The 12,031-nt window shown below is 51.7% G+C and overlaps 1 protein-coding gene across 2 annotated transcripts; it reads right to left on the bottom strand.

Annotated features, from left to right (window-relative positions):
• Positions 1–277: 277 nt before the first annotated feature.
• LOC143834280 (uncharacterized) lies at positions 278–11,497 on the bottom strand. 2 transcript variants are annotated; one of them, XR_013229759.1, is made up of 5 exons: positions 11,344–11,497; positions 8,245–9,412; positions 7,028–7,289; positions 2,203–5,513; positions 278–2,066 (listed from the first exon to the last, which is right to left on the bottom strand). XR_013229759.1 is itself a non-coding variant. In XM_077330960.1 (4 exons), exons 2-4 carry the CDS (start codon positions 9,034–9,036, stop codon positions 4,825–4,827), a joined length of 1,743 nt encoding a protein of 580 aa, XP_077187075.1. In that variant the 5' UTR covers positions 9,037–9,412; positions 11,344–11,497; the 3' UTR covers positions 2,162–4,824. The 2 variants fall into 2 exon arrangements, 1 of the variants encoding a protein (XP_077187075.1); XM_077330960.1 differs by lacking the exon at positions 278–2,066 and having other exon boundaries at positions 2,162–5,513.
• Between the last annotated feature and the right edge of the window lie 534 nt (positions 11,498–12,031).

The following is a 12,031-nucleotide window of genomic DNA, read 5'->3' on the forward strand; positions in this document are numbered from 1 at the left end:
TTTCTTTCTTTCCTTCCTTCCTCCCTCCCTCCCTCCCTCCCTCCCTCCCTCCCCTCCCCTCCCCTCCCCTCCCCTCCCTTCCCTTTTTTTTGGTCCAGCTAACCACACAATACTCACAATACCCTCACAATACTCTTCATGGGCAGACTTCAAATAAGAATCGCATTTATATGTTCTTTTTCTTTGTGAAAATCAGCCAGGCCATGTTGGTAGGCTGCATCTTTTTGAAAAGGCACATATCAGGTTGGAGGAAAGATGGACACAAGGGGAAGGGTGATCAAGACTCAAAGAATTACAAAGTTTATTGAGTATCCAAATTTAAGGGAGGGGGGAGGGAATTCATAGGAGAGAAAACATAATTTAAAAAGCCAGTTAAACAACTTGGTATCTTAGGACATTATAAAACTGTAATAATGATTCCCCCCCCCTCTCAAAAAAAGGCAAGAGGATCGCATTGGAGGAGACTTGGTGCAGATACGATGTCACTTCAAAAAAAAAAAAGGGGGATTTTGCCCTACTTGTATGGAGAAGTACAGGGAGAGTTTAAGGAGTTGGTTCTCCAACCCCGCCGTCACTGCTTCCACTTTGACAAGTCTGTTGAGGAAACCCCTGAGAGATCACCACAAAACCTGTGTATGCGTTGCAAAGGATTCTGGGGCACATTCCAGAGCAGAGAACGGCACAAGCTTGTTAAGCCAGACTTGTCCCATCTATACAAAATCCCTGCTCTTGCTGAGGTATTCAACCCCTGACTGGATAGGTCATTGCAGACTGCAGATGTGGGCTCACTTCATGAAACATAAGGGGAAGCCAAAATCCCCATATCCAGAAAACCAGCACATCAGGGAAATTCCTAGCTGGGCCTTTTCCCCTACCTTTCCCCATGAAGTTATTTCTACAGTAACATATTTATTCAAACCCTGAAGCTGCAATCATACAACTTCCACAGAGAGGTTTACTCCCTCAGTGAAAAGCAGGTCTGAGGTACGATTATTATTCATGAAAATATTGCTACCGCACATTTTGCTATGACTCTGAGGCAGCGAGTACACCCTGAACATCTCCTTTGCAGCTACACGTGGAATGAGTAGGAAACTGGTATTGACGGTCCCAGACAGTCTCTCGGGAAATGTCTTCCACTGTGCCAAACTTCTTGTAAGGTTCTGGAGGCGCCGGGAACCAAGGGACCTTCCTTGCTTAGTACAGAAGAGAATTAGTGGCTCTAAGCCACATTTTCGTTTATAAAGTTGCCAAGGCACACACCAGATTTGTACTAGCCTGTTCTGCCATTGTGAAAAGTGGCAGCTCCGGCCCGTTTTTCCTCTCCTCCATTTTGCTTCTTGACATGAAGAGGGACACTGTCCAAGGCGCACATGAAAAATGGGAAAACCACCAACATTTCCTGCCTCTTCAACAAGCAGGACTTCTCCCACCCCCGTCTCCCCTCTCCCGAGGTTCTCCAAACCCCACAATAACCATATCCTTCTTCCTTTCCCGATACTTGAAAGCTCAAAACACGTTTACAAAATAAATACATTTTGCAGGCCTGTACGGCGTTCATTTAAAAATCAGCACTTCTTAAAACCGTAAAAGTGAACCCATGGGTTGAGGCAGCCTTTCGGAATCTGACCCCCAAATGCCAGCCTGAAAAGTTTCTAAAAATTGATTGTCTCCAGTCTGCTGCTTCTGAGGAAAGAAGGGTTGGGGTCACATCTTCAACAAGTTTCAAAGGGGCGGCCAATGCGAGCCAGCAAACAGAGCTGAACTTCAACCTATGGGTGCCAACTGACCCAAAACCACAGGGCTCTACTGCTCCTGCGCCCTTAACAGTAAATTGATCCACAGAACTTGGCAAGTGAAACTGTAAATGGCTGGAGGTAAACATGATCAGCAGCCAATGCCTGTAGCACAAGCTGATGTGCAAAGCGCAGGGGCAGGGGTTATTCAAACAAGTTGGCAACCTTATGTGAATTTGGGTGGCCTGGAAGCAAGTCTCACCATGACCATGAATTCAAAACATACAGAAGTAGCAGTTGGTATAGTCCAGGGGTAGTCAAACTGCAGCCCTCCAGATGTCCATGGACTACAATTCCCAGAAGCCCAGGGGCTTCTGGGAATTGTAGTCCATGGACATCTGGAGGGCCGCAGTTTGACTACCCCTGGTATAGTCCTTCCCGGATTCTACCATTTCAGACTGCAGACCGAGGAAAGTGCAGGTTTAAGTATTTCCCCATGTAAAAAAATTCTGTCCATGGGGAACCATTTAGAGGGGTGGGGGGGAATCCTTGAAGTGCTAGTTTTCTATGTGCAGGGAGGTTTTGTTTTGAAGGGATGAGCAAATATGCAATTCCCTCAGAGTGCTCCAATCCGGCTCAGCTGTGTATGTTCTGCGTGCCTAAATAATTTCTCGACCTGCCCCTCGTCTCCGTTCACTCTGAGGGCAGAAGGGGATTCCTGTTCCCACGGCAACAGGCCATGGATCACCCCTTGTCTACTGAAATGAACATTTCATTTCATTATGGGCAATTTCTGGGATCAGGTGGACAGTAGCATTGGGGACACATGCATTTTATTACACTTAATCTTCAGTTCTATACACACACACTCACACATACACACGTCTCTCCCAGAAGCAATGCCTGAGGAAGCTGACCAGGCTGTAGTTCTCACTGAGGTAATAAAACATACGTCTGAAGGATCATCACGTCCCTTAGTCACAACGCAGGAGGGGACAACAGAGCATGAAATTAAGTTTTTTAAATACGGGAAGAGCTGGCCCACTTAACTGAGCTCTGTGCAAAACAGATCTCTTTGTACGTACAAACCTGTCATGCTAAGGAGAAAGGATTCGGCCTAACCCACCTGTGCTACAACCTTCCTCCCCACACCCTGACTTGCTAGATTTCTAAGTACAGGGATTCTTTACCTTTGTACACAAAGGAATGTTCACCCCCATCATAGCCACCTGCAGACTAGAACTGACTGACAGATGCAAGGCTGAGCCCTCAGTGAGATCTCAGGGAGAGGAATGGGAAGGTGAATGTAAGCCGCTTTGAGCCTCCTTTGGGTAGGGAAAAGCGGCATATAAGAACCAACTCTTCTTCTTCTTCTTCTTCTTCATCTAGGCCTAAACGAAAGGGGGAAGAGACCCAGAAAACGAGTCCATGGTGCCTTGTAAAACAGTTGGTGGAAATGAGGCGGCCACAGGTTCTCTTCCTCGATCCGCTGGTTTCCTCATCCCTTCCCTCAGCACCAGACACGATTTCCTGGTTTAAACCTCAGGAGGATCCACAGATGTGCTTCTTCCTTGCATTTCGAGGCAGGATTGAAAGGTGTATGTCAGGTGTCAGAGTTACAAGCTGTCTTCCCTCCGCCTCACCCACAGGCCTGCATAAAGCTGGAGGCCTGGCTCACACATGCAGGAGGAAGAGATGGAAAGGAAGGAGTAAAATGGATGGCACCACTTCCAACAGCAGGAAGCAGATCTCTGCTCTGCTCTGCATGTCCTTCCCCACACTTCCCTGCCAACAGAAAGCTAGCAGATCAGCAAGAAAGCATCCAACTGTTGCTGCTTGATTTCTATTTGTGTTTTTAACTCTGGGGGGCCATTCAAATAATGCGGTTCCCCTCTCCCGCAAGCACAGGGGACACAAGCGGTAGAAACCATTCTCAAACACGTGTGAACCAGATAAAAAACGGAGCTTGGAGCTCCTCTCACTGGAAAGGAAGCCGTTCCTCCACTATTGAAGAATATGCAATGGGTACAGATGAGGAGCTGGCACAGCTGTCTCAGGCTCCGTGCCTAAATGGGCGATGACAGCTGAGCTGGCAGAGAGAGACTGAACAACCTAAAGATCGGCAAACGTTCGGGGAGTGCGTCTTCCCTGAACATGGCTTTCCGAGCCCCAAACTGGCCCAAGTTCGGGCTGGATTTCGGTCCGCAAGCCTGTTCGTTCCCATCCCTCCTGTGCAGCCGGGTTCCCAACTGAACACCTGCAATACTATTATTTTAAAAACTGAGAATACAACACCCCCAGGCAGGTAGCATCACTTTGGGTGGTTGCAGCAAGAACAAGTCTGCAGCACCCCAAAGGCGAGCCGGCGTCTATTCCAGCGTAAACTTTTGTGGCGCTTATGCCAGAGCAAAAGTATTTAATCCACAGAGCGGGAGATGCCTGTTCATTAAAAACGCACCTGAACTTCAGCCTCAGTTCCCCATCTGCAAAATGGGTATGAGAGCGATCTACACACACACACACACAAACACACACGCACACCTCAACAAGCCTGCTCCAAGAGCAAACCCAGGAAAGACTGTACGACGTTTCGTAAATTGTTTTTAAAACTAGCAGCAGCAATCCACGGCGTTTCACTGGTGTCCTGGAGCTGACACAGCTCAATGTAGACGCTGGTCCCCTTTCAGATGCCTTGAAAGGTATGAGAAATCGAACAGGCGTTTGACAAATAATTTACATTTGCAAAGTGCTATATGATCTTTGCTTTCACGACTACCCAGTGAGGTAGGCTGGGCCATCCCGTTCTACAAGTGGGAAGCTGGGACCAATGGATCCATGGGCCGGAACCGGCGTATCCCAGCCCAAAGCTCTCTCCTCCCCCCACCCCAGGAAACCCACAGGCTCCCAAACCTACAGTTGACGCTGGCTGTCGACGGGGGGCTTTTGTGTACACCCATTTTGCATAGATATATGAACGGTCCGGATGAAAACGACAAGGGGAGAGGGATGCTGGCGACCCTGTTTGCGGAGAAGCCGACGTCGAAAACGCTGAACAAAACCGTTCGGCCGGAGGGCGTGGCTACCCTTGTCATTCCCACGTCTTCCTTTTCACCCCTCGGTGCGGCCTCGTGCTGAGGGGACGCGAGGCGGAGTCAGAGGTTGAGGGCGTGGGCGAGTTTGGAGTAGAATCTTCCCTTGGTCCATCCGGAGGAGGCACTGCAGGGACCGGGTCGCAAATGCCACCGGGGACAGTCAGGGGCGGCACCGGGCAGGGAATGACCGGACCAGCAACGGGCTCCGAAGATACACCAGGCCCATGACCAGGTGGTAGGGTGGTTCCGGATCCTGGCTCAGGGGGCCCCCAAGGCGGGTTGTTGTGCCCCTGATAAGAAGCGTAGCCAGGAAACGATCCTTGCGGGGCAGACCTCTGGCCCGTAAATACAGCCGCGATGGCCGCCATGGTGACCGTTTGCCTCCCCAAAAACTCCCCCAGGTCGCTGTGGGAGCGCTCAATTGCCGTGACCATCAGCCGGGCGGTGACCCTGTCCTGCTGCCGCTCCTGCACCCGGTGCTGCCGCTCCTCTTGCTGGGCCCGGTCGAAGGCCTTCAGGTCCTGTCTGTGCAGCCCCCGCATGGCGTCCAACAGCATCGAGGGGGCCCGCGAGGCCGACTCGACAAGCTGCATGCTGGTCTCCAGGCGCTGCTTCCGGTTCCGCATTCTCCGGTTCCGCATCCGCTCGGCGTTGGTCAGGGGCCTCCGGAACTCTTGGATGGGGCCTGCGAGGGGAGACGGAGGGAAGTGGGGACAGGAAAGGGCCAAAAGAGTATAGATATGCTCAGGTTCCAGGTAGCTGGACCTATGCCCTTTCCCCAGTCTATAGTGGTACAGCCCAGACACAGGTTTACTAGCTCATTAATTCGTTCATTTGTTCGTTCATTTGTTCATTCATTCATTCATTCGTTCATTCAATTAGCAATTTCTTGCGGGCCCCAAGGCGGGTTGTTGTGAGCCTGATAAGAACTGTAGCCAGGAAATGATCCTTGCAGGGCAGACCTGTGTCCCGTAAATACAGCTGCAACGGCTGCCATGGCTCACTCTCTAAAGCTACAGGTAGATGGACACCCTATGCCCTTTCTCTAGTCTCATTCATTCATTCATTCATTCATTCATTCATTCATTCATTCATTCGTTGATTCCATTAGCAATTTCTTAACCTTCTCTCTTGGCAGAGCAGGCCCAGTGTGGTTTCCAAAATGCTTCGGTATAAAAACCATACAATAAACTCTTAAAAACCATGCAAACCAACCATCTCATTTTCAACATAATAATTAAAACTATCAAAACCAATTAAAACAAACCAACCAGTTGCTGGCTTTTACAAATACTCAGTGCTGCTAAAGAAGCACTCGATTGTAAGTTGTGAACTTTAAGTTCAGGATTCAGATTTGGGGGGGGGGGGTTATTCATATAGAGGGGGACCCAAATGGTATTGCTAGAGCTCATTGGTCCCAACCAAACACCTGGCAGAAGAGCTCTATTTTGCAGGGCCTACAGGAATGGGTCAGCTCCAACAAGGCGGGCAGGGCAAACTCTTCCAAACGTTTGTTCCACCGGACAGGGTGGTCTCTCAGATATGCTGGGCCCAAACCATCGATGGCCTTGAAGGTTAATATTAATACCTTGACCCGGATCCAGAATTCAATTGGAAGCCAGTGTTGTTTGTCATGCTGCCTTATTGCCATCAGCCAGGGGACCCCTTCCTCCGAGAGGTTTCTCTGTATTTTTTTTCTATGCTGTGTCTGTTTATTCTCCCCCCACCCTGGGCTCTTAGTGTCTGAACAGGAGTCCAACGGCCCTGAGGAGCATTCAGCAATGCAGGTGTCAAATTCGCAGTTGCTTTCACTTTAGCCGATGAAAGGGCTTTTCCATGGAAACGTATTTTGGCACGAAAAATGCCTTAGTGAAGGGGGGGGGGTGGCTAGGGCCAGAACCTCTATATATCCCGACTCTACAATCGTAACCTGTCTTAAGCCATGATTGCCTGTTGTGATTGTTTGCCAGTTTCTTGCTTTCCCAGACAGAATAAGCTTCCTTATGGATTTTCTATTAAAGACAGCCCAGGGTTGTTGCCAATGTCTCATTGGGAGTGCATCACAGGGTCATGACACATGGCTGGCTGGCTGTGGGCCTTCCAAGATGTTCTCGCAAGGAGCCCTGCCACTGCATTCCGGACCATAGCTTCCGCCCTGCCCTGCCCTCGGAACATTCAAATCACCCAATAGCAGCTTACCGTAAGGTCGTAGACTCCGCCCACCTTCGGGGATTGGTTCTCTGCAGATGAGCGTCCTCCCAGCATCCAATGGCAGTCGGTCGGACAAGATGGGGTTGGGGGCCTGCTGCGCAATGGCAGGGTATTGCGTCTGCTGTGTCATGGCTGGATACTGGACTGGCAGTGTCACCGTGGGGTAGTGGACCTGCTGGGCCACGGAGGGGTACTGGACCTGCTGGCCCATGGGAGTGTTCATGACCACCTCCTCAAAAGTCCACATCGCCTGAAAACGGCAAAAAGAAAACAGGATTGGCCACATCCAGAGAACCTCAACGTGCCTTCTGATGGGACTGTGCAACTTCAGTAAGAAGAACCCACACCAAAGGTCAACGGACACATGAGGCCTACCTTACACCTTACTCTTGCTCCATCAAGGTCAGAATGGCAGCAGATCCTCAGGAACATTCACATCACTTATTGCTTGATCTTTTCAATTGGAGATGCTGGAGATAGAACCAGGGACCTCCTGCATGCAAAGCAAGAATCTGCCCACTGAGCCATGGCCCTAGATAACCTGGAAGTTGGACAGCCTAGCCCATTTTTGGATACTCTCTCTGGCAGCTGCTATCCAGAATCACAAGTAGAGAGAATTCTGGTGAGATCCTTTAATTGGAGATACCGGGGATTGAACCCGTGACCAAGCAGACACTCTACTACTGAGCCCTACTCCAAAGCCCCATCATCTAACCCAGAATCCTGCTTCTGACAGGCAGACTTGCCTTGACTTCATTTATCACCCTCTTTTCTTTTGTACCAAACGATTCCAGCAGGCAGCAAAACATTGGAGAAATAAAACTGTCCACGTTAGTAATTAATGGCAGACACTTTCCCAGTTGCGAAAAGAAATAATTCAAAGACACTAGTTGCTGGCCCCATCTGTCTCCACCCAACATTTCTCCAATGCTGGAAGCCACTTTGAGACTCCTTTGGGTCTCAATGGGGTATGGAATGGGGTATTAAAACCATGGGGTATAAAAGGGGTGGAAAAACCAATTTTTTTTCTTCTTTGTGGCACAAATGGGGATTCGAACCCAGATCTCCCAAGACCTTAGTCCAACCCTCTCTCCACTAGGCCACGCTGGCTCCCCTAAGATCTGCATGAAATTGATCATTAGAACAAAGAAGCCACAGAACAACTGAAGAGGGACGGAATCCACCCCTTTAACTAGGTTCTCTACCTGCTGTTCTTTCCTCCGGGCTTCCTGCTGCCTCATGAGGAAATCTTCTGACAAGGCCACCGCCTGGGCGCAGGTGTCAGGGCCGTGTTCCCGGACCCAGTTCTGGATTTCCTGAGGCAGGATGGTCAGGAACTGCTCCAGGATCAGCAGCTCCAGAATCTGCTGCTTGGTCCGCCTCTCTGGTTTCAGCCACTGGTGGCAGAGCTCCTGGAGCTGCCGGCAAATCTCGCGGGGCCCCTCGGCCTCCTGGTAGAGGTGGCGCCTGAACCGCTGGCGCCGCGCCTCCATGCCGACGGCGTCCTCATCGCGGGCCTCTTCCTTCACGCCGCCGTAGCTCCTCCTCTCTCGCTGAACCTGGCCACCGTAGACCGGAGGGGCTTCTCGGCTGGGCATGGTTTGCGGGACCCACCCTCCGGCCGGCCACTGGCTCGTGTTAGACGCACCCTCGTAGGCGCTCGGAAACGAGTTCGAGTCCCACGAGGAGGGTTTCTGCATCGGAGGGTTTCTCCACCCCGCCTGAGGATACGACGCTGTTTTGGGGATCTCCGGCCTCTGGGTGTCCCACTGCTGAGGAGGCCCTTCCTCTGGCTCCTGTTTTACCTGCTGAGGAGAGTCACCTGCTAAAAAGTCCCTCATGGACCCCGCCTGAAGGAAGCGGGGGACTCTGCCTCCCCTGAGATCATGAGCCGCGGAGTCCTGTTCCTCCGTTTTCATTGGCGGCTGCATCCCTGCCTCGGGGGCGCCTTGAAATTGGTGGTGAAGGGCAGCCGTTTCCCCTCTCCCGGTGGCCATTTGTTTTCGGCAAGAGAAGTCAGATTCGGGAGGTCCTCGGGCCAAATCTGGCCCCCTGAGGCCTGAGGCCGCCCTTCCAAGGGTCAACTGAGAAGCAAACAACCAGGGAGGGGCAGAGTTGCAACTGTAAGGAGACCTGCCAGCAGCCTGTATTTCTGGGGGGGGGGGCGAGTTATAGCCTTACCCCCCCTACCACCACTTTCTTTTCAAAGTGGCTTTTTGGTGAAATGAGACCCTTGTCTGGCAGTCTCCTACTGCCAATGTGGGAGAAAGATCCGGGGTTGTGCCATAGTTCTGGGGACGCTGTGGCTACTCGGATGACACTCTCCAAATAGTCTTGGGGAAGAGGTGGGGATGTTCTTGAACTCCTCGGTACCTAAGAAAACAGAATATTTCAGAGAGAAAAATAATGTCTTTATACTGTGTAGGAAATCCCTAAGAACTGAGTCATTTTTCCTGGAGTTGGGACTCACATGATCCTTTCAGGCCCTCCAAAGAGTGCTAGAAATTTTTTTTTAATTCAGAAAGACATTCAAAGGATGTGTTTATGGTTGTATTTTAGGTTTGCTGCTTCTGTTTTAGTTAAAAGGTGCCTTCTTGCTTTGCTCAGCTTTGATTTGGGGGATGGGCGGAGCCTGCTTGTTGGAGTGGTCAGGAGTGAGCCAGGTTTGATTCCCTGCTCCTCCTCCACGTGCAGCCAGCTGGGTGACCTTGGGCTCCCCACAGCACTGATAAAGCTGTTCTGACCAAGCAGGAATATCAGGGCTCTCTCAGCCTCACCCACCTCACAGGGTGTCTGTTGTGGAGAGAGGAAGGGGAAGGCGATTGTAAGCCGCTTTGAGCCTCCTTCGGGTGGAGAAAAGCAGCATATAAGAACCAACTTTTCTTCTTCCCAAATGCCCAGTGGTGGAACACAATAGCTTAAAATCACACACACGCTTCAAACAGCAACGACAAGGATATGATCTCACGCTATACAGTACAGCCTGCCGCCCTTCAGGCTATGTAGCTGTTATCTCTGCATTTTTACTCAAGTCCCACCCAGCTCATATTTGTGTCACTAGTGACAAGATTGCAATTTATTTAAGGCTGATATTATCAGGATCAAGACCTCCTGGCGTTTTCATGTCACCCAGTTAAGCTAAATTCCTGAAAACAGCTGCACAGCTACCTGCATACACTGTAAAACGGCCACAAGTCTGCCTGTGAAAGTCAGGACACAAAAAGTCTGGACAGAAGTCCACCCTCCAAAGCAGGGGTAGTCAACCTGTGGTCCTCCAGATGTTCGTGGACTACAATTCCCATGAGCCCCTGCCAGCGTTTGCTGGCAGGGGCTCATGGGAATTGTAGTCCACGGACATCTGGAGGACCACAGGTTGACTACCCCTGCTCCAAAGCATCTCTCATCTCCAGGGGAACTGATCTCTCTAGGCTAGAGGTGAGTTGTAATTCCAGGGGACCCCCAGGTCCCACCTGGAGGCTGGCATCCCTACCTACTGCCTCCGACTAAGGAATCCCAGAGGGATTCATGCAAACAGAGAAAGGCAGGCAAACATTTCACAGAAAGAAATGAGGAATGCAGGTGTTCCAGGAACAAAGGCGCGCCTGCCAACCTCAGGCTAAGAAACCAGAGGCGCTTTGCAATGGCAAACCTTCACCAGTGGGGGAAATGCCTTTCCCGCGCACTCCCTTAGGAAATGCTCTTTTTTCCCCATCCCCGGGGCTGACAAATCAGGACGGCACGGGGAAGTGCCGCCAGCCGAAGGATCGCACCGGACCTGCGGCAGGAAAGGGACGCCCCGGCAGGGAGGCGCTAAACCGGGACGGGACATCAGAAGCCGGCAAGGAGTGACCTGCAAGGGGGGCGGTGGGTGGTCCGGAGTGGGGGGAGCGTCACAAAAAGAAGTCAAGCGAGGGACAGAAAGAAAAGCCACTCTTGTCTGCATCCCAAGAGCTCTTCCTCCCAGCCTCGCGCCGAAGTCAAGTTTGTCGAAGGCGCGCCAGTTTCCCGAGCCACACCAGCCTCCTCTGAAGTCAGGATGCCAGGGAGACGCAGCAGGGACTTTTTGGGAGCTGCCCCCGGGGTTGCGGGTCGCTCTCCTCGCTCCCCGGCCTCGCTCCCCTTTGTCCCTTTGCCTCTGGGCTTCTCCCGGGGCAGATCTTCGCTCCCGGCTTGCAGGGAATGAACAGGGACAGCTGGCACGGGGCGGGCTGCGGAGGGGGGAGGCATTGCTTCTCCCTCTGCCCCAGTGCAGGGCTGTCGCCCCCTTCCCTATAGATCTCCCCCCCCCCCCTGGCGCCTCTTACCTCGCCTCCTCCCGATTGCAAAGCCGCAAGCCTGCAGATGCCCGGGGTTTCTTCGGCAGCCCGCCGGGACGGGATTTGTATTTTCATTAATATATCTATCTATCTCTATCTCTCTTCTCCAGCCACTGGCGAGGTTCCCTCCCACCCCAGGCAAGAAGCAAAGACAGGAAAAGGAAACTCACCTCCACTCACATTTCCGGCCACTTCTAGGAGTCGCTGCTCTGTCACTTTAACCCTCTCAAATGACAGGCAAAGGGGGGGGGCTGTTAGTTATGAGGGGGTCTCCCCACTTTTGTTTGCTTGTTTGCCCGAGCAATGGAAAAGGGCGAGGGAGAAGAAGGGGCTGGCTTGCAAAGCGAGAAGTTTGCCAGAGTTTCCAATCGGCTGGAAACTTTCTCCGGAACGCCTGCAGCCCTGCAGCTCAGGGGGGTCCAGCGGGCAAAGACGCTCTGCACATGTTCAGAAGCTAACTGGCTTTCCTCGTGCCGGCCCGACGGCCCTTGTGGAGCGTGGCAGAAATGGCCGTGGGAAGTGTGTGCGCTCGGAGTGTTTTACCCAAAGGCATTCCTTGACCCATTCCACACACACTGGCTAATGCACTTTCCGTGCACTTTAGAAGTAGATTACCCTGTTCTGCACTGGAAAATCCAGCTGCAAAAGCACAATTAAAGTGCATTGTCCTTTGTGT

The sequence above is a fragment of the Paroedura picta genome, chromosome 3 (genome assembly GCF_049243985.1).
Source record: "Paroedura picta isolate Pp20150507F chromosome 3, Ppicta_v3.0, whole genome shotgun sequence".
In the NCBI taxonomy this organism is placed as follows: domain Eukaryota; kingdom Metazoa; phylum Chordata; class Lepidosauria; order Squamata; family Gekkonidae; genus Paroedura; species Paroedura picta.